This window comes from Apostichopus japonicus, chromosome 14, assembly GCF_037975245.1.
Source record: "Apostichopus japonicus isolate 1M-3 chromosome 14, ASM3797524v1, whole genome shotgun sequence".
Classification (NCBI taxonomy): Eukaryota; Metazoa; Echinodermata; class Holothuroidea; order Aspidochirotida; family Stichopodidae; genus Apostichopus; species Apostichopus japonicus.
The window spans coordinates 25,231,175-25,254,602 of record NC_092574.1 but is presented as its reverse complement, the minus strand read 5'-3'; the positions used below and the strand labels follow the sequence as shown (position 1 = coordinate 25,254,602).

The 23,428-nt window shown below is 37.6% G+C and overlaps 2 protein-coding genes across 4 annotated transcripts in view; one reads left to right on the top strand and one right to left on the bottom strand.

Annotated features, from left to right (window-relative positions):
* The first annotated feature begins 122 nt into the window (after positions 1-122).
* LOC139979772 (15-hydroxyprostaglandin dehydrogenase [NAD(+)]-like) lies at positions 123-11,323 on the top strand. The gene is made up of 7 exons (XM_071990866.1): positions 123-1,128; positions 3,057-3,183; positions 4,033-4,136; positions 5,251-5,347; positions 6,270-6,349; positions 7,361-7,503; positions 7,863-11,323. Exons 1-7 carry the CDS (start codon positions 1,036-1,038, stop codon positions 7,966-7,968), a joined length of 750 nt encoding a protein of 249 aa, XP_071846967.1. The 5' UTR covers positions 123-1,035; the 3' UTR covers positions 7,969-11,323.
* Positions 9,826-23,428, bottom strand: part of LOC139979765 (uncharacterized) — a 32,511-nt gene continuing 18,908 nt past the window's right edge. For all 3 annotated transcript variants that reach the window (XM_071990855.1, XM_071990854.1, XM_071990853.1), the window contains exon 2: positions 9,826-19,043. In XM_071990855.1, coding sequence (XP_071846956.1) covers positions 13,562-19,043 — 5,482 coding nt within the window. In that variant the 3' untranslated portion in view covers positions 9,826-13,561. The remainder of the gene's footprint in view (positions 19,044-23,428) is intronic.

The window sequence follows — 23,428 nt, the reverse complement described above, 5'->3', positions numbered from 1 at the left end:
CTTTTCTGAATTAACAGTTAATCAATATTTACAGAGGAAGATTGGTAGATACGTAATATAAGGACAGTTATCTCCACACAATAGTATTAGGCTACGTATTTCCCACTTCGTGTGGAGGTAGATGTTGTTTCCCCATGGTATAGACATGAAGACTTAAGTAACATAAGTATATGTACGCGACCATTACAGTAATAATTTCATAATTAGTCTCCTGTCGTCTTTGTTTTCACAACATAAGGCTTGAACAGATGATAGAGTGATACATGATAATACATGGTGATACATGATGATACATGATGATACATGGTGATACATGGTGATACATGATGATATATGAGGATACAGATGGTAGAGTAGATCACACAAGTTGTGTGAAAGGATTTGTGCTAAAGAGCCGTGGGCCTGTTAAGCAGAGCTGCCATTCGGATGCGCGGCTTTATCCCTAAGGAAGGCTATTGCATGCTTGTCCATTTCCGCCACTGCTAAATGATCATGCGCTTTAAGTACATAGGTTACTTCGAAATGAAACCGAGGTTCAGCTCGCATATCTCAAACTTGCCTATAGGAAAGACATATCAATTTGATTTTATATTACATATCAGTCACCGATCTATAAAGAGTAGCGACAGATGTAATATAACTGGTAATATAATCGCCCATGAATAGGATATAATTTGAGTGGAAGTTTTGTAAGTTCATTACCTCTTATCATTCAGCAGAAGCTTTATGATCACAAGCTGATATATTTTATCACTCCTTTAAAGATAGCAGTTATCTATTTAGCAATACAAGTATTCTAACCTCACGTATTGATGTACCTTAGACCTTTGCCCTTCACTTCCAATATACGAAACATAAATTGTTTTGATCATAAAAACAGAGCTGCATTCTAGGTTCCTATTACAAAGTTGTTTAAAGTTTACTTGAATTCACGACGTGGTCTTCTTGTTGCCTTCAAAACAAAACACAAATATAGAATTCTACTTTCGAAAAACGACTAACATTACAGTGCAGTAAAACTTTATTGGAAGAAATATGAAGATTGAAGGTAAACTTGCTTTGGTTACCGGAGGTGCTGCTGGATTGGGCAAAGCTCTGACTTTACGACTACTGGAGAGTGGAGCCAAGGTAAGAATTAATAGTTTCGTAACCAACACAGGGTTCAAACGCGTCACCGCTACTTGTTTCCAACAAAGTAAATAATCAACATGTACCGGTTCTCAAAATTCTGTGTATATAATTTAATATGTCACTGGGATAAGTCATATCACGAATGGTCATACCGTAGGTTTCGTCACAAGGCCGGACGTAGAGACGTTTGTAATGTTAAGAGGTCCTAAGGCAAAAGGATATTACTTAATTCTCTGATGTCATACGAGAATAGAAATAACCGTACTAGCAGCTGTATAAGACATCGTACTAGCTGCATTAAAATACCGTACTCGTAGCTTTAAAATGCCGTGCTAGCAGCGTTAAAATACCGTAATAGGAGCTTTATAATACCGTACTAGCAGCTTCAGTATACCGTACTCGCAGCTTTAAAATACCATACTAGCAGCTTTATAATATGCCGTACTAGCAGCTTTAATAAACCGTGCTAGCAGCTTTAAAATACCGTACTAGCAGCTTTAAAATACCGCACTCACAGCTTTACGATACCGTACTATAGCAGCTTTAAAATAAGGTACTCGTAGCTTTATAATACCGTACTAGCAGCTTTAATAAACCGTACTCTAGCAGCTTTAAAATGCCGTGCTAGCAGCGTTAAAATACCGTACTCGCAGCTTTGATAAACCGTGCTAGCAGCTTTAAGAAACCGTGCTTGCAGCGTTAAAATACCGTACTAGCAGCTTTAATAAACCGTACTCGCAGCTTTAAAATGCCGTGCTAGCAGCGTTAAAATACCGTACTCGCAGCTTTGATAAACCGTGCTAGCAGCTTTAAGAAACCGTGCTTGCAGCGTTAAAATACCGTACTAGCAGCTTTAATAAACCGTACTCGCAGCTTTAAAATGCCGTGCTAGCAGCGTTAAAATACCGTACTATGAGCTTAAGAATACCGCACTAGCAGCTTTACAATACCGTACTATAGCCGCTTTAAAATACGGTACTCGTAGCTTTACAATACCGTACTAGCAGCTTTAATAAACCGTACTCGCAGCTTTAATAAACCGTACTAGCAGCTTTACAATACCGTACTCGCAGCTTTAATAAACCGTACTAGCAGCTTTAATAAACCGTACTCGCAGCTTTAATAAACCGTACTCGCAGCTTTAATAAACCGTACTCGCAGCTGTAATAAACCGTGCTAGCAGCTTTAAAATACCGTACTCGCAGCTTTAATAAACCGTACTAGCAGCTTTAATAAACCGTACTCGCAGCTTTAATAAACCGCACTAGCAGCTTTAATAAACCGTACTCGCAGCTTTAATAAACCGTGCTAGCAGCTTTAAATTACCGTACTAGCAGCTTTAAATACCGCACTAGCAGCTTTACAATACCGTACTATAGCAGCTTTAAAATACGGTACTCGTAGCTTTAAAATACCGCACTCACAGCTTTAAGATACCGTACTCTAGCAGCTTTAAAATACGGTACTCATAGCTTTAATATACAGTACTCGTAGCTTTAGAATACCGGGCTAGCAACGTTAAAATACCGTACTAGCAGTTCGATATACCGTACTCGCAGCTTGAATATACCGCACAAGCAGCTAAAGAATACCGTGCTAGCAGCTTTAAAATTGGTTTGCCGACTGTATCAACAAAATACGTATCACAAATAATATGATTAGACTTCTGACCCACTTGCGGGGCATGATATTCTGTAAATTATTTATATTCTATCATAGTTAATAGCTATCACTGACTTCAATCTAGAAGTGGGACAAGAAGTCGCATCAGAATTCAATCTCAAATTTGGTGACGGTCGGGTCATGTTCATTCGTTGTGACGTCACGAAAGACGTTGAACAAAATACATATCCCAAATCAAATAATGAAGAATTCTGAGCCACTTGTGAGGCATGAATTGTTTAAATTATTTCTTTCTCTCATAGTTTGTAGCTATCATTGACTTCAATGAAGAAGCTGGACAAGAAGTCGCATCTGAATTTAACCGCAAATTTGGAGACGGGCGGGTCATGTTCATTCGTTGTGACGTCACCAAGGAAGCTGACCTTAAAAGTAAGTACCTTGGAGAAACGAAAAGGTGTGCAAGCAGGATTTTCCTTCCACGTTTTGTTTTTTAAAACATGTACGACTCAACAAATCGAATGGAGATATCAGTCAGGTTTTGAAATATCTTAAACTATTTAAGGGAAATTGTACATCCATCAGATCGCTTGATAACCACGCAGAATTAATTTAAAAATAACCTGTCAATCATAACACTTATCACAAGCATCATCATGTTCACAAAGTATGGTGGCAGCATTATCAATTAATTAGTTAGTCATTGTCTTACTTGTTGGTATTTTCACAGTCTCACCAAGCAGACAACGGAATGCAGGCATTATTTAGCATCAGTTGTATTTACAGTGTTCTGGTTGTATCAGAATATGTAAGAAAGCACGTTCAGGAACAACTCATGTATTCCATACCCTCAACTCCTCCAAAGTGTTGTAGAAAGTCACGTGGTTGGTAATATATATATATATATATATATATTTATATATATATATATATATATATATATATATATATATATATATATATATATATATATGGGGGGTGGGTATACACGTTCCAACAACACAGAATGAGTCTAGCGATCGCACACATCCCTTGATCTATTCCGGAATGCAAACAATTTTGTTACCAGAAAGATAAACTATTTCCAGTTGCATACCGCCTATTGCGTCATTCAGACAACACCTTTTGGCGGCGTGTTCATATCAGACCAACGAGCAACGTATAGACTGCTGTTATTTATCATAAATGTAGGTTTCGACTTTGTCGGTAAAAAGCGTATACCTACAGAGAATTATTCCGTATTTTCATTTTCTTCCTTTTATTTTTTTTTCCCGTCCACAGAGTGTTTTCAAGAAGCTTACGATGTTCACGACTATCTCGATATTGTTGTCAACAATGCTGGGATCATTTCAAGTGATCATCAGAAAACGATTGCAGTTAACTTGGTGAGGAATCGATTATGAAACATATCGAACCACCATGGAGATCTTTGCAATATTTAAGTAACTGTTTAGAGAATCGCAAAGCAAGACTGTAAATTGTCGCCATCCTTCCAGTACCCACCACCCCACCTCATTTGTATTTGCTATCACTGTGTCTCGATCAGACGTTAAAGAGGGCGCCATTAGTGAATTACAACTCTGAGGACGGGGAGATCAAACGAAGACACCATCTCTAAATTAAACATTTAGCAATCGGCACGAAATAAATTGTACTGATTTCTAATATCAACCAAACAGCAAAGGCCTGGTCGGAAAGATACATATTCCTGATAGAAACTGAAACTGAACTATAATTCTCCCTAAATTAACCCTTGTCCTGGGGTTTAGTACCTTGAATTCATGTTCATCAGTTATTCGTTATATCATATTCCCGGGCTCCTTATAATTAACCCTTGTCCTGAGGTTTAGTACCCTGACTCCATGTTCTTCAGTTATTCTTTATCTCATATTTCCCGGGCTCCTAATTAACTCTTGTCCTGGGGTTTAGTACCCTGACCTCATGTTCATCAGTTATTCTTTATCTCATATCCCCCGGGCTCCCTGTAATTGACCCTTGTCCTGGGGTTCAGTCCCCTGACCTAATGTCCATCATTCCCGGTACTGACTGGCCGCCGCTGAACTGCCAGCTACATCACTGCGGTTGATCATTTTGTCCATCTGTCTTCTGACGCTTTTATAAAGCTCAGAGTTCATGACCATAACTCTCGCAATATTTTGTTTACCTATCAGCAACTATTTTTTGAATTATTAGTCATTTGATATGTTAAATCCTTAAACTTGTAAAGGGGCATGTTTTCCAAGACGGATCAACAGCCGTGAGGTAACTACGGTGATCGGCAGCGGTTGGCTGTGTTCTGCATCAACCTGTACTCAAATCGGTATGGGACTTAACTTTAACGTCGAATCCAGTCATTACCATTTCTATTTTTCAAACATCTATTTAATCCAAATCTATACAAACTTGTTCGTATCACTTCAGGTTTGAAAGTTAATTTCTCGATCACAACACTGTAAGGCTTTTGCTTCCAAGAATTGGATATTTTCTTTCCTTCGACAGGTGGCTGTTATGAATGGTATGCTCATTGCCGCAGACTTAATGACCAAGAAACCGAGATCAGAAAAGGGTGTTATAATAAACACCGCGTCAATGGCAGGTAAAAGAATGATCAACGTCACTTAATAAGGATAATTTACGACGGGTCTTATATGTTCTACTTCAGCGTACATAACATCAAATAACTACTAAAATATTTTTCACGGTTGTTGAAATTTAATGTAATGATGTAACTGGGAATTACAGATTGATGCCACGTCTATAGCAGGTCTACGACTGAAGGTAAGCTATTCACCTTCTTAGTATCATGTTTTATTTCTTTGTTAAGTCTCTTAATGCTTCCATCTGTATAAAGTAGCTGTCTGTTTATTCCCATCCTATATTATTTTTGCTCAATTGCTGAACGATATCAATTTTCCCTAAATTTTTCCCAATCTGAAGGAGCTGCATTCCTTGCAGCTCCAACAGAATCGCCTCCCTACACACTTGTACACCACCCGCCCGCCCCCCTCCCAATCTTGAAACCATATGCAGATTACGTTACAGGTAAGTAATTAATTTAAAGTTCTATGCCACATCTCAAATTAATGGAAAGCATTCCTGGTCAATAAAGACGCCGGGCTTTTTATTCAAAGAAGAAAGGGGGAGGCCACGAATTTTCAACGGATATTTCAAACAGTTAGAACTAACATATTGGGATGAGGGTTGCAATTATAAGGTACAACAAATGCAAGCCATATGATCATTGTAATGTTCACTATGTCAAATTTCAGTCGGGTATTGAGTAGTTTACTTCATATATGGAAAGCGTTGTTATCATGTTGTGTCGAATGGATTTGTGGAAGGTCAATAGTTAGAAGTTAATGATAACCTCTTTTTTTCTTTTTTTTTTCTTCATCTCCATCCGTTCAAGTTTAATTGCCTGGGAAACATGTATTTGCTGTTAACAACGTTATATATGCTGAGATAAACGGTTATAAGTAAACTATTAACAACATGGTGATCTTATTGTTGCCTCGCAGGGTTCCTTGCCAGTCCAGTTGTGAATTTCAGTTATACCGCCAGCAAATACGGCGTAGTTGGGCTCACCAAATCCTTTCCGGTAAAGAAAATGTGTTATGTTAAAACATGGAAAACCTTTATAACTATATATGTAAATTATATATTTTTTTACACGGAATTTGTAGATGAATCAATAATAATAGATTTGCATGCTCCGTTTTGTTTTCTGCTAAATTTGTGAATGCCAAGCGTAATTGTGTCATTTTCTCAGTGCACATACGCACAGGAGATTGGGTGGGTGCTGCCGTCACCAGCAAAATATTTTTCTGGCAGTATTTATACTTATTACGATAATGGTAATTGGCTAAATTACATTTTCGAACAGTCCCGTCAAATTTCCCCTTGCGTAATTCCGAACTACAAACCTTGACCTTTGTCGTGCAGGTGAATGGAAGCATCCAAACTTTCTTTCAAACTCCCGTAAACATATTGGTAGAGAACTAATGGTAATCGGAATGGAATGAGTCAAGTTCCTTAGTATTGTTGCTAATAACGATTTTGGGGGTTTTCTTGGTAGGCTCTCCTAGCCATACCTTTCACATTCTGGTATTTGCGATTACTCGTTCAGATTAAAGTCATTTAAGATTTAAGGTCATGTCTTTTCTATATTTTATTTTATTGTTTTAGATATGACACACATGGCGAGACAATATCACCGCGGTTGCATTTATTTTAATTTATATTTTGTGGGTTAATGTGGGTAACAGTTGCACTGATGTATACCCGATTGCATACTTCCCTTTTTGAAACTGTCAGCGTGACTCTATCATTAGTGAGGATCTGGCAGTCTTTGTGAATATACTTTATTATTGGAGAATAAACCAGTCATAAAATGTGACATACTGTCAGTGTAGACAGTAATTTACGTTTGTATTGACGACCAGGTTTTCTTGATGAGTAATTTACTTCATGATCAGGGTAAGCCAGAGCTGTTCCGGCTCCCTGATCAGGATTACTTAATCTAGCTTGACCAGACTTACCTTGGCGTGGTTTATTTCAAACAAAGAATGGAGAAAAAGAAACACAAAAATGTCCTTCTATACATTCACAGAACAGTACCGATGGATTTAGCAAAGATCTGCGAGCTGTAGCTATCTGCCCTGCTGTAGTAGATACATCTCTCTGGACATCGAATGGTTTCTCGACAAATGACGTCAAAGGTCGTTTAGAGACGATTAAAGATAGATATGTCACGTGAGTTTTGGCTGAGGTCCAGAAGAAACATTAAAAATTCAGTTCATGAAAATGTCATTGAAAGTTTCTATTCGAGATAAAACAGATATTAAACATTGTATTTTAACGTTCCTTCTGGGCCGCCGTACCTGCCCCTTTAAATTCGACAATATTGTGAGGAATATTTGACTCGAAAAATGCTAAGAAGACAAAAATTGGTCACTTATCTGCATATGTCTACAACCATTTTACTGCTAGTATCAAAATCCTCACCCATCTCTTCAGTTATTTTATTTAACACTCTACAATGTCTGGATACAAGTTTAGGAAGAAAGATGTTTCTTTGTGAAAGTGTTTGTTTCTTCTTCTTTCTTTCACAGGGTTGACATGGTTATAGATGCATTTATCCATGGTATAGAAAATGACGAACTTAACGGAGCTTTCGTGAAAGTCAGAAAGGAAGGGATAGATGTGGAATATTCCTAAAATTGCAAAGTTACGGTTTTGTAATGTTAAGCTTCGATGAAGCCAAAATATGTTATAAATCATATTTTGCATTACTATGCCACCCACTTTTTGTGTCTGTTTGATCAAGTAGTTTGATGCATTGTTCCTTCCAAACTTTATGGAGTGTTTTGCGCATTCAATGGTGCTTTTGAGGACAGTAAGAACTTCCAAACATTCATCTACGCACTCTTTTTTCAACGCTCCGTACAATTTGTTCGTTTACTTAAACAAATGACATTATCTTCTCGAGTTATTGCATATGTGTTGTGAAACCGTCGGAACGAACATACATCACGTATGGTTTGGTTGAGGGAGAGATATTTTGTTTCAAATTCAGCAAGCAGACAACGTATTAAACGTAAGAAGACGATTCGCTATTAAGACAAGCAGCTGATGCTTTCCAATCATGTTAAGGAATTTGATATTGTTCAAACCAAAACTGTTTCTGTACATCTCGAAGCTGCAAAACCGATCTAAATTATTGTAAAATGTTTAACTTTTTTTCTTATCAATTATATGTGTTATTTCCAAACAAAGAGAAATTGTGAATCTATTATTGAAATTATTCTTGTACACTATAGTCAGATATACCAGTAATATTGTAGCTGTTTTTGAAGCTCTTGAGACTCTTTAGGCATTTATAAATGATTGAGGCAGAAATATGTATAAACGAGAAAGACGTTAACGATGTGAACTAAGTCGACAAATGGGTGGTCATGGACAGGGAAGTATCCAGTGGGAAGCGCCCCCCCCCCCCTTCAAATTTGTGGCTACGTCCCTGTTCAAGGATGCTATTTTGTTCGGTTTATCGCAAACAAAGACAGTTAAGGTTATTTCCGCATGGATTACAATAGATATCTTAACTACTTATATTTTCACCAAACCGCAATGAAAAAACAAAGAAATGATGAAAACTATGAATGCGTTATAGGCCTGTTCCTCTTATTTTGCTATTTTATTCTCAATAAACTCTAGAAAATATCTACAACATGAATACAGACGAAAATTGGTTCTAACAGTTTATAAATTTCGTTTATAGAAAGCATTTGCAAACTGGTAACAAGGTGAGATCCATTATTGTCTATAATAAGTCATTAAACGTGCATATCAAAACTAGAAACAATTACTTAATATAAAGGGATAACGAAGTTTAACATTCGAAAATTTACATCGCAGAGCGAGTAAAACGAATGAGTGCTTGCGCGTTCCTGAGATGTTGTAAAAATGTTGAAAGTTACTCATTTTATTCGGATAATTTGTGATGCTACTGATGGACAACACACCAAAACGTTCTTTCTTTACTAATGGAATTAAAACTCCAAATAATTAGAATCACTACTTAATTGTCAGGAAGTATATTGATCTCAGTTTACAAAAATACAACGTCCAGCAGCGTAACCGAATGAGGGTATAATCATTTCATTTTTTTTTTGGCTGTGTAGCAAACAAGTATGACCGCAGGGTAATACGTCCATTATAAATGACGGCACACATTCCATAGTACGCTCGTCCAAATTAAGTCCATAAACACCTGCAATATTTATAATTGATAAAATTATGGAAAAAACTATGAAATAAAGAGTTGGTCAACATCTTTTGATCTTATGCACGTGTGTATGTCTTTGTTAAGACCTCAGCCTTCGTTATCCCTTGAAGCCAATGAAATAAAAACCTGCAGCTAACTCAGTATATACAGTTCATCAAAATTCAGGAAAATTACATATTTCGTCTCATTCTTTGTACGTGACCCACCCGACAGAATGCAAGACACATCAATTCACACATCCAAGTCCCAGGCCCCAATGCAGTTAATACCAAGGCTTCCATTTATTTGCAATTTCGAAAGTCGCCAGGCGATGGATCAGAGAAACTTACCAAACATCCTTCTATTAGGGAATATTAACGACCACATTAACTACACGCAGAACTGTGCATTGTTTGTTTGCAGAAGGCAGTCAGAATTGTTCGAGAAAGAAATACCCAAGTAAGATCAAGTTAACAATATTTCTGTGAAATATGATCCGCATATATGTTATACCATGAATATCGAATGATATTATTACACAAAAGTTATACAAAACCAAAATCAAACAAACAAACAAAAACCCAAAACATAAATATAGTACAAAATAGCTAGATACAAAACTCTCACAACTATTAAAGACTTCTTTACCTTCAAAAAGACGAAGAAAAAACAAACTAATACGCCATTGCCATCTTTTGACATGTTGCGCGTAGTCATAGCTGTACTAAAAGTAGACTGATACTTATTGGACAACTGACATTTGCCTCCATTATAGTTAGTCGTCAAACCAGTTCAGCAAAAACTTGAATCTATAGCTCCCTGACGAAATATAACATGATACAACTTTGAAACTCTGGCTATTAACTGGCTGAAAATGCCAAAGGCAATTGCATTTTTACTGTTAGTAGACATTATGATTATGGCACATGATAAAGTCGGTGAACAATCGTCAGACAAAAAGTCGGCAGGATTTCGGTTTATTATCAGCAAATATTATTGAATTGCTTTGATAAGCAGTTGATCATTTGCAGTGACTGGTGTGTTCTGTTAGTCAATGAGAATTCGACTTGAGCCAATAGATTTTAACGATTTTGCATTTTGTAGTAAGTCGCTAAATTTTTAAAGTCTAGTCCTGAACTGACAGTCAGTATCACTCAAAGTACCACACTCTGCTATATAAAAGAAATTTATATAACGCAATACTAAATGCCTATTGATAAACAAACCTTATTTACATATCAAATCACATTACATATATATGTCATATGACAACGGCATTAATTACGCACAAGACGTTTACTGACTGTGGCTGTACAGTTTCAATGCATTGCTTCATCATTTGCAACGAAAATACCTTAAATATAGACAATGGTATACAAAACCACAAATGATGCTCATAGAAATATCATTATGGAAGTATACGGAAGCATATGAATGGCATTTGACCTCTTGTGAATACAATATATTTATATAATAAAACACAGAGAAAGACTAACGGATGACATTTTCAAAAGTAGTAATTGACACTCGAAGATTGGTCATTAGGTTACTGACCATTATTTGGCCGTTTTCTAATGAGTCGATCGATTGTTGGTTTATCGTATCATTCATTGATCATCACTGATAGGCAAATCCATTTTGATATTTGAAAGTTACACAACCAATCACATTATTAAGATCTCAGTGAATACAAGTATAGGCAATACATTAAAAAAAAACTACAATCAATCATTTTGTGTTATTTGCATAATCAATCTGGCCGATTTTAAGTAATTGAAAAAAAACCTCAAGATGTATTGAAACTGAATTGAAACTTAGAATAACAAATCAAAAAAATTGGCGGAGTTTTATTGAGGTTATGGAAACCATAAAATCAACAAAAACGTATAATCTAGTAGGCTTTATATTACAGGTGTCAATGTTGCTAATGCTAATCGAACACTTAGAATTACAACAGGATCGCCTTATATTCTGTAAATGTGCGTTTACAATTTATATGCAGTTTAAAAAAATCACCTTTTATTTACGTGTACAATAATACTCTTTGTTGATTTCTTTATAGAAGAATTTTTCATGGGTGTAGGTTGCACGATCAGTGTTGTTACTTACTGTAATTTATTCGATTGATAAACCAAAGTAAATACTAAATATTTAATACATTTGAGAAGAAAGTGGCATTGAACATTCGAGGCTAATGAGAGTCTGTAAAGAGTGAATTGCACAAAGTTTTTAGGTGTTTACATTGACTCCCGTTTAACATGGAACAACCACATACAGTCTATTGCAACCAAAACTGCTAAGGGCTGGGCATTCTCTCAAAACTTAAGCATGATTTACCCAAGAAAATGTTGCGGTCGTATCTTACTTTAATCGCACTACATTTTACATACTGCATACTAGTATGGTCTGTTACGAATCGCACATGTTTAAACAAACTCTTTATTTTTCAAAAAGACTATGTATAAAAGTAAGTTGGCATGACGTTTCGATCCTAGCAGGATCTTCTTCAGAGGCTAAATGACAAGTTACAGTAACAGAGGGGACAGAAACACGCAAAAAGACTAATTAGACACGTTTCATTTGCCAATTACAATGAACATACAAGCAAACTTTTCAAAGATCTTAACATCCTCAAACTCCCGGATTTGATAATGTATATATAGCCACATTTGCATCAAGCTATCCATGGACAGGTCCCACCTGCTTTCGACAATTTCCTTGTTCACAACCATGGCATTCACAATAAAACACAAGACACATACAAATTGTACGCCCTAATCGCATTCACACCAATGTAGGAAGATAGAGCCTTCGACATCGCACAAGCATCACATGGAACTCTTTGCTGCTTAATATCATGAGGTCACAACCTCCCCCAAATTCGTTTAAATTCAAATTAAAGACATATTACGTCAAGTTATACTAAGATTGATGTTCCTCTTTCTTTCTTTTCTTCCTTTTCTCCCTTAGTTCTTTTCTTATTTTTGTTGTTGTAAGTTATATGTGTTCTCTCTGTACAGGGAGTGTATCCCTAGATAAGCCCACAGGGGTTTTGATACACTTACTTTTACACTTCCTTTCACATTTCATAACTCTCTGTATTCGCTACAAATGAAGTATATATGTTGTGAAAAAATATATATATAAACGAAACAAAATATGAAAAAATGGAAATGAAAACTTTACAAATTGAATACATAGTTGCCGGTCATCTAACTCTACCAGGACTCAAGTGATGAAAATAATTACTATACACTATGGAACAAAGTTAACAATTTACATCGAAAAAATGGAAGACAGTGTGAAATATGAACGTCACTTCAACGCCCTTCCCCCCCCCCCCGCAAATAAACTTTAGAGACATTCAACTTCTTCTAATTTCAATGTCTGACTCAAGAAATTATCATAGTTTTGCGGAACGAACTCTGCGTATTTTTTTCGTTCTGTACATGCAGCTGGAAACACTTTCAACGTGTTCTTTTTATTGAGAGAAAACTTTCTAAGAATATGGACAACTTGTTCAATAAAAACCAAATCGACCATAGCAGAAGCTGTGCACAAGGATGGCATCAGCATAAGCCACATACAGCATTGCTTCATACTCGGCATCGTTATTCATGCTAAGAAAACGTATCGGTCATGTATTAAGATGAGTCGATAGACAAGGTCAAAGTTCAGAACTCAGGACATCAACAACGGGTCTCCTTACAATGACTTATCTGACTTTATTTGCGGCCGGGAGAACATGAGCTATATCCATATGGCAGCACACGTTGTTGCTGCAATGACAGTCTTTGAATTAAAAGTTCATTGTCTACGACATAAAGTTTGCATGGAATGTTGGCAACACGAGATCTTACAACATCTTATCTTATGAAAGACATATTAAAATATAACGTGACCACTGGCGGGAAGACCATTGTGATGATGAAGGCACCAACAAATAGTCAATCGCAACTACTTCCCGACACGCTCTAAGTACATCTGGGGAGATATACTAAGGAAATAAGCGAATGGGGGGGGGGGGGGGTAAATGCTTATAAAAGGTTAACTCGGGAACATTGATCTCGCTACTTCAATAGTAGTGACGGATTGATGAACAATGTGCGATTCTCTTTCGATGTAGACCTGTGTGTTTTGCTGAGCAGTTTCATCAATTGATAGTTGATACATATCATCTTTACTGTTATCAAAAACCTCCTGAAATGATGTGACACTTGTCTTCTGAGCTCCTTCCGTGACTTCTTCACGGTACACCTCCACGCTCCCTTGAAACACAATCGGAAGGTCAGACGACACATTTTCTTCACTTGGTTCAGCGTATCCGTCGACTCTTTCTTCCTTATTACCGATATCTAAAGGTCGTCCTATTAACGCGAAAACAAGCGGAGGTCCAGAAATCTCCGGTTGTTCTTGGTCATCTGAATCAGAAAAGGCACTTGCTGGTGAAGAAGATTCGAAGCGATATCGGGGTGGCGTTACATCATCCGAATCGCTTGACAACACCACACATTGATCTGGGTCCGCCATGTCTCTTTCGTGTCCACCTACATGTAAAGGAACTAGTCCAGGGGTATCATTTGGAACCATACAATGTACTTCGTCTCTTTCGTGAGGAAACACATCTTCTTCCACAATTCCAGGCTCGCTTACTTCGTCTGAGTTTTCCCTTGGATCCTGCTCCAAGTACTCATCGTACTCGACTGGAACCTCTTTTAGTGGTGGCTTATCCAGATACATGTTAAACACTACCTGCTCATCTTTGCTAGATTGGACCGCTTCCACTTCGCTTTCTGTTGTTCTTTCAACAGGCTGTTCTGCCTTACAATCATCACTTTCACTACTGGGTTCCACATTTTCGTATCTTCGATTGGTTTCCTCTACTTCGTCAATGTCGTCTAGGGGTTCCTTTTCAAGGTACACCGTCAAGGCAATACTTTCTTTATTCCCTATCATATCTTCCCCACTACCTGTCTCTTGATCTGGTTGGGGCATTTCATTTTCTAAAAGACGTTTTGACGTTGAAGAAAAATCGACATGAATCGTGTCCTCATCGCTATTATGTGACAATTCAGTTACATCTTGGCTATGGATTATTACATATTCCTCGTCTTCGTGAAACGAATTTCTTGGACCGAAGTCATCGCCGTCGTCTTCCAGATATGCATAAGGTACACCAGGTTCTTGCGCTGTGTCATTTGAACTACAAGAAGAGGAACTCGTAGAACTTTTCCTTCCCGACGAATTACCTTGTGCATCATCTGCTAATTCAACTGGAAGCGAGTTCGCGGATTCGTCGTCAGTGGAAGAAGACGAATCTGAAAGCTGATCTAAAGCTAGTGAAAAGGAAGAAGGAAAATCGCTGTCATCTATTGCCTGAGTTTCGTTACCAACGTGTGCCTCGTTCTGAAATTGTTCGTATGGTACTCCCTCGTCTTCATTGTCATCATTGCTATCTGTGGAAGAAGACTCTGAAGAGGTACTCTGCTGATCTTCAAAATCGTCCGTGAGAGCTGCATCAATAGCGTCATTGTCGTGGAACGGAGCGCTTTCAGTAAATCCTGCAAGTGTCGGTAGTTCGACGATTTCATTATTTTTGCAAGGAGTGCCAACTATAGCAAACGAACTACCTCCTGGACAAACATCGACATCTTCCATTTCAGGTAGACATGCACTCAAGTCTAGGGGCTGACTGACTTTGAATTCTTGAATGGAATGTGTGTCTTCCACTGGTAGTTCATTTTTGTCATAGAAATGCGGAGGGTTACTGACAATCGACTCAGCATCTGACTGGCCATTGCAAACACTGTCATCTAATATGTCAGCGATGCTGTCCAAAAGTTGTTGTTTGTATTCTTTGTTGTTAGGGGTTGTCTCTCCATTTCCCAAACGAAGAACCTCAAAATGAGGTTCACGTGGTACCTCAGGCTCATTTTCATTTTGAAATTCAAAAGTGAAGGGACAGCTTTCGTCAGGATCCAGAAAATGTGGAACAACTTCAGTCTCAGCAACAAAGTTGTCTCCATAGTTAGCAGGTAACACATTTTCTTCAAACGTAATATACGTGGGAGTTGTTACCTGGAAAGTAAGATCGACGTTCTTCTCATTATTCTCTCCCGCAAGCGGTGATGCCCATTCTTTGCCATCAAGTGTTTGAGGATAAAAGATCGGACTTTGAACACTTGTTGGAACTACCCTTTCTTCAGTGCCATCTTGATATTCATTAATAAGTGCATTATCATCCCGTAGGGAATGTTCAATATACACGTTAAAATCTACACCGACATCTTGATCTGGTGGGTTGGCATTAACGACCGCTGAATCTTCACTTGGAAGCTTTTCTGGGAGAAAAGATAAAGAATCCGATTTTTCTTCTTTTCCTTCCGAATTTGAATATTCGCCTTGTCCCTTCTCGTGACTTGTTGCGTCTTCTTGTTCTGATATATCCACATTTGGTGTTTGATGCACTAAGTACATGTCGAATTCAACCCTATCATCTGATAAATGCAGTATTCTTGTTTCAGTTTCAACAAATACTTCCGCTTGAAATGGGGCATTCTCATCGTGTAAAGTTGGCACTTCTCCGACATTATCATCGTGAGAAAGTTGGGATGGAACGGAGCTGGTTGCCTTTGGTTTTTCAACTAAACCTGTGATGGAAGAACTGAAATTCGCTGGTACGCTTTGACTTTGCGCGATACGATTTAAATAGTCCTGTTTTGAAGTAACACAAAAGACTTGACCACCTCCAGCAGATTGCAGAGAATCGCCATCCTCATTATCACTTGAGATACCATTTAAGAGGACTCGCTCATCCTCATTTAATTCTTCCTGGATAGCAGAATAATCCTCCAGAATATACATCCCTGAAGACGCAGATGATGTGCTCAATGATCCATCGTTATCCTCGTCTCCCTCAGTCCCGTCACCCTCTCTCTCATGTCTGTTTGGAAAATTTTGTAAGGCATGGTCTGGTATTGTGTGCATTTCTTTCTCTATATCTGCGATAATGGGCTGGTCTAAATTTTGAAGTACTTCATAAAGGTCGATCTCAGCGTTTTTATCATTAAAGACCGGTATTTGGTTGCTCTCCTTATTCAAATCATTGTGGTATCGATTGTCACTCAGCGGCACCTTCGGAACAGAAAAGATTCCAAACATGCGTGCCTTTCTCTCTTCTTGCTTTGGGGTCATCACTAAAGCAAAAACCCGATCATTGAGCTCCAAGTCCCCATCAAGTCCAGGTCCAGACATTTTTGAGTAAAAGCTTTCAGGGTCAATATCATCATAAGGAGGTTTCGAAGTAAGTATCTGGATAGCTCTGCGCACTTCTTCTGGAGTGTATGTTCGTTTGGATGGCTTATTTGGTAATAGATCTACACTGTTAGTTTTGCCCTGATCCATTTCATTGAGAAAATTTTCTATCTTTGAAATCTCAGGTCTTGATATTTGATCTACTCCAAATTGTTCTTCAACTGGTAGTGTAATGGACTGATCGTCATTGTCACCAGCACTAGAGTCGTTTTTGTTGGCATCTTGTCTTTCTAAGTCCTCGGCTAGAAAATACACTAATTGTGAGTCTGATGGCGATTCTTTATCTCTTTCTGTTCGAGAATCAATTGGGCAAGATTCTAGCAATACCTTTTCTTCCAACTCCACTGCCAGTTTTTCCGATTCAATATCTTCGACACTGCTTGTCAAATAAATTACGTCATCAGCAAGCGTTTCGTGATTAATCCGTTGAGGGGTTTCATCTAATGCCTCCGACAAAATATCAGAGTCGGCGTTATCCCCATTATTGTCAAGACAAACTTGCTCCTGCTCTGATTTAATAGAAACAACTTCTTCGATTTCGCCATCGTTTGTTGATGACTCACTAGAGGACTTTTCTTCAAGAGGATAATTCCTTTCAAGGTCTTCTGCAAATTTATTTATAAGTCTTTCCTGCTCATTTTTTTCTATATTTGGTTCCGTAAAATCCATCTCCCTATTTTCATAATCAATAATAATAACAGGTTCAATGTTTTCCTCCTTTGCGTCTTCCGTTTGACTTTGAGCAGCACGATCATCAATAGAACCATATCCCATGGTTGTATTATTGGTGTTACTATCTTCATTCATCACGTCGATATTAATTGAAATGTTCGATTGCTCTCGTTCATCCTGTTCCTTTAGTGTTTCATCTTGTTTGCTATAATTTTGGCTAACTGCAATTTCAACTCCATGGTTTGAAACAGGCGGTTCCCCTTCGTCACTGGAGTTTTCCGAAGCAAGAATTTCACTACCAACTAATACTTCACTTTCCGGTGCTGATTCCGATTCTTCCATGTGCTCTTCCTGTGCAGGCTCAACATATCTTTCCAAATTCTCGCCATTTTCATATGAATCAGGGCCTTTCAATGGTGGTAAATTGCTATCTTCATTAAAAACAGGTATGTCCCCTATAAAAGCTGCCTCGCTTCCATCTACAGTCTGACTATTGTCCTCTGTCACATGGTCGTCCTTGTCATCTTTCTCGATGCTGTCAGCTGGTTCGAGCAGTGGCGAACTTGCCAGGCTATCGCTAGGAACGGACTGATAGTCACTAGCCTGCTCATCTTGCAAATGATCATCTCGTTTCAGTTTTTTAACAAAACTCTCAACAACTGTCAACTGTTCATTGGATACCAAATCTTCGTCCTCATTTGAAAATTTCCTCTTTTTATAATCAATAATAATTACAGCGTCGCCCGTCGGTCCCACTGACTCATCTTCTGTTAAATTACTTACGTCTGCGGGAATAGATGGATGTTTGCTTAAATCTGTTTGTAGTTTTGAGGCCCCTTCTCCCATGGTTGTGGGATCATCTGTGGATACAATGTCATAATCACGTAAGTTTACATGCTGATCAGATTCGATATCATTATTATTGCCAGCTGCTAGACTTTTGTCTAATTTGTTACATGCATCTTGTATTACACCATCGACATACTCTTTTACTTCTTTCCTTGGAATACTTATTTTGTCCACTTCTTTATTGTCATCATCATTGTTACTGCCTTTTGGTAAGTCGTCAAGAAAATGTGTTCCCGCTTGTTCACTGCTGTATTCCTCTGTCTCTACAGTGGGTTCATCGATGGGTCTAGCCTCTTCATATTGTTCCTCTTGGGTTCTTTCTTCTTGGTTTCCTTCTTCTTGCTCATATGCCTGCCTATCATAAAAGGACAAATTTGTGTCTTTCTCGGGATTTTTCTCGGGACTCTCTATCTGCGATTCGGTTTTAATGTCATGTGCAGCCTCAACAATAGTTTCACTTTTACTTTCTGTTACATCACTTCCACTTGCATCTAGGTAAACTTCCGATTCAGATGACGAGCACACTAACGTATCCTCACTTTCGGAAGAAGAAAGTTCTCCTGTTTCAACACCCTTTTCAGGTTTCTCCTCAGCCTTTGGTACTTTCACAGGTGTGCCAGTATACTTCTCACCTGGGTCGTCAATATTCGTGCCGTCATCTGAACTTTCGGCATCAACATCTAGCTCGTTTGAGCTGTAAAATGATAAAGAGAAAAGAAAGAATTGTGAAATATGCGAACTGTTACAACGAGCTTACTTGGACCTACTTGAAGCACCTCGCAAGCAAATGAGTCAGTGACCTTATTCATTCGTTACGTATGTAAACAAGAGTTGATGAAATTGCATCAGTCAATGTAATAATGTTGATGTAATCATGGCAATTGCAATTATTCAAGCACAGGTTGATAACTTTCAACAATACGATAGACAAGTTAACCTGCATCGCAACACCTCAAACTGATGTGCTTTTAATTCCGTATAAAACGCGAGGTGTGATCACCAGTTCGGTTTTTGAGAGTGCGCAATAGTCTAATTTTTTACACCAACGATTACGACAAGGAATGGTTACCAACCTAAGTCTTAATTATGGCCAATTATGGCCATTTAATAGACGTATCTGTGGATATGGGATGGGAGGGGCTGTCACCGCCTTTGGGTAGGATACTGTTAGTCAGCAATTTGATTTGGCATATCCGAAGACCTTACTGGTATCACATCTAAAGAGCAGACGGAAAGATTCAATATCAAGTATTGTTGGATCTATTTATGAGGTTCGCTTGATATATTTACGTACAATTATACAACCAGATAACATAACTAATTACAACTGCAAGGGGTTTATAACTGGATGCAATGGGAATAACTTCTTGAACTCAGCTTAACTTTTCTTTAGCAAATCACTATATTCATTTGAATACCACTCATGGACAAAACATTATACACAATAGACAGAGTCGGTTTTTAGTGAATATTTTACTTATAAAAAATAAATTGGTCACGTAATACCAAAAGCTGACCAATTAATCAAACGCATCTTGTACCTTTGCTCTTGTAGTACCACTTATCGCAATGGATGATCTTATAAATTTGATGGCATTTCATTTTATTTTTTATTTTCATAGGAAGGTTTTCCACTGTTCTAGATTTTCCAACTCATTACAATTTCAAACATTACAATTAGATTCCTCTTCGCGAGTTCCTGCTTGCAGGAGGATCTAGAATACATACGTTCATACAATACATACAAGAAGAGCTAGTACTGCTCGAAAGCTATGCATAATCCAACCAATGACAATGCTGTATCGTCGACGGTTGCTGGTATAACAGTTGAATTTACAAATCAGTAATCACTCATGAACGAGAAACATATTGGGTGAACAAATATATTTGGGAAAGCTAAGACGCCGTGTTCACCCACTATTGTGTCGGTACTTTAACTCCTCATTTTTGCAATTCCATACAACTACAATTAGTTACTAACCACATAGCCGTATCTCTTGCTTTTTGCAAACAGCGCTTTGCTCTATCTTCTAAACAGTTACCATATGTATCTACAGTGAGCCTGTGTACACACACTACTAGACTACATAAGTTCCACAACACACTTGAAGGGTGTTCAAAAACCCGCAATAAAATTGCTCTTGTGAATTAAGCAGCGAATTTCGAAATTCCGCAAATATCTGACACAGTAGGTGTATTAACTCAACCAAACCTTTGCCTGCACGTAACTAAGAAATGTGTTTTGACCTATAATAGAGGCGAACATTACAATGGTTATTAAGAAGACTTCAGGTGGTTTTGTTGTCCAGTAGTGTTCATGCATGCTGGCAAAAGTCCTTTGGGATGGAATGCTACTTGTGTAATCGGTTTATAGTAGGAAGACTCTCGTTCTAAAAGCGTGAAAACTACTTACAGTTATTTTCCATGCTTATAGAGGACAGAGCAACCAAGTGATGTAAAACCACATGCCATATAGGTTAGTGATGTGTTTTCAGCTTACTCTCTGAGTATGATAACAATGGGCTAGTATGTTTGGTTACGTACTAAGTTTGTTTTTAGTGTGATCAGGTCCTTTCCCAACGTGGTAAGGCTTTCCCTACATATTGATATGCCCTTAATTACGCCTATCGTGTAGTTTTATGTTGTTGACGATATAAACGAGTTTAAGGTATTCGGATCGATCTTGTCAATTGTTATTTTAAGGAGAATCATATCATCGTTATCATCATCAGTGTTTGAATTCAAAATAATGATATGCTGAAATGATCACCTATACCCCTATACTTGTTTTTAGGAGTGACGGGCTTGGTTAGAACATCGTACTAGGATTCACACATGATGCACTGCCGATTTTACCAGGGATATTTTTTATTTTATTTTTATTCTAAAGATATAGACTAGTATACTACTGTACTATTGCAAATATAAATGAAAACAGTAAATGACACATAAAAATGTAACTGTCAACTTGTAAAGTCTGTCATAGTACAGAAGTACAACTGAGTTTTATGGGGTCAATATCTAGTCAAAGTACAGGTACTTGTCTTTAAGAAAGGTTACCCAAAATAGAGGCTGGACACTGTAAACAAACATCTTAACTAATTCCATTTCAGCCTCGATTCCCTTACATCGAGAATATAACCGGTATATGCCAGAAACACCTTCATGAAAAGTGGAATGCTACGGGCCCAATGATATCTACATAAGAAGTCGCAGTATATTGGTTACTATCTTTATGGCCTTAGCATCAATCAACTGACGCAGTTTCGATTTTATCATTATAAGAAGGCAACAACATTTATACGTGAGAAATTTTTTTGCCTTTAAAATATGATATAGACCAAAATTATTTTACGATATTTGGTGCACTGAATTATCACGATTTACTGACGTGTTTTATATATCTGGCCCCCTAAATTCCTCCAATATATTCATAGTTTTAGTCTTCGGTTTCCATGATATTCATATAATTTTATTGTGAAGGTAAAATGTGTTAACCACTGAACCTGTTTCCCTGTTCACCTTTAAACGTATTCCATATAAGTGAGATAAGTCAAATTGATTTTAAACATATCATGTCAGAGATAAACGTGTTCCACAGTCTTATCTAAAACCAACAGAATTATCTTGTTTACAACAGACAGTTGACTGTGAACAGAGAACTAATATTTTGTTTCCATGTAACTCCCAGGCTACTTAACGAAGCAAATATTATTCTGATATCATCATACTGAAATGTTGTTTTGTCACCTCATTTGCTACATGAGGTGACCAACCTATCTGCCTTACATATGCTGCGTTAGAGATACGTAAATAAAATAACAACCTTGTGCCCTTATGTCTTAACAGTCGGGGATGCATGCAGTCGGGATAATGAATTATGGTCATTTAAATATAGTTATATGAGCAAACCGAAATATCCCATTAAGCCGGAAGGAAAATCATATATCCTTTTCTTTAAAGCAGCTTTTAAGCTTGATTTCGCATTCGGATATTCAGATACCACTGAGGGTAAAATAGCACGAAGATACCTCTCAACTTTTCAAAGGGCGTTCGTTGGTTTCACATGCTTGCATGATTAACTGTTGTGTTCGATTTTATCATTGTATATCATCAGCGTAGTACTGTTCTTACTAGTATGAAAAATGGAGTCATCGACAAAATCTTTAGAAAGGAATGAAATCTGTCACTGGTCACTATAACTTATTTTCATTTTGGTTTAAAATTTATGTTAATAATTTGATCAGTCGTAATATTATTTTGACTAATACTTCGTTGGTATGGTAAAATGATAATTAAAAGGGAAGCCTTGGGCAAAAAATTGTTATTCGTTGATAACTGATGTAAGAGGAGCATGCTCGAGGCATCCTTGAGCAATTTCTCGTGCAAATAATACCTATGTATCGGTTTTCGAGATAACGACATTTGAAGCTGACAACGTCTACTTCAAAGTGAGCTTGAAGCAAACAGGTGTAACTTCATAGTTGCAAACTGACAACAAAATGCTTAAGTTTTGACTTTGGTTTATTTTGGATTAGATACGGTTCCAGCTTTCCAAATGAAGATATGTATTCCCTTATTCAAGTAGAAACTTTGATATAAATATCTGAAGAGAAACATGAATTTTGTCAATATGCTACCAAGAAATCCAAGTTCACCATAAGTACAGACCTTTACAACAATGTTAATAACTCGAAAATGGTACGTGGGAATTGAATAAAAATTTCACTAGGATGCTAAAATTAATTTTCATCGCGAATATACTGTTAACTGGCGACCCTCAATGGGCTGCCGCTTCAGCACAATATTCAATTACGCACAAAAGTAAGTTAATGATAAAAGAAATATCAGATGTTACAAAGTAGTAGTTTCGCGACCATTCCCGGTAGCCGCTTGGCAGTTCGACAACGTTATGTACTACTGCCATTACGATGGTAGCAAAACTTGACTACCACACAATTAATTGTTGCATCGGTTTTACATTCGATATCAAAATGATTCTTCTCTTTAACATTGTCCAAGAGACTAGCCCAAGCATACTGTACTCAACAATAGCAGATACTGAATGAGCGCTATCAT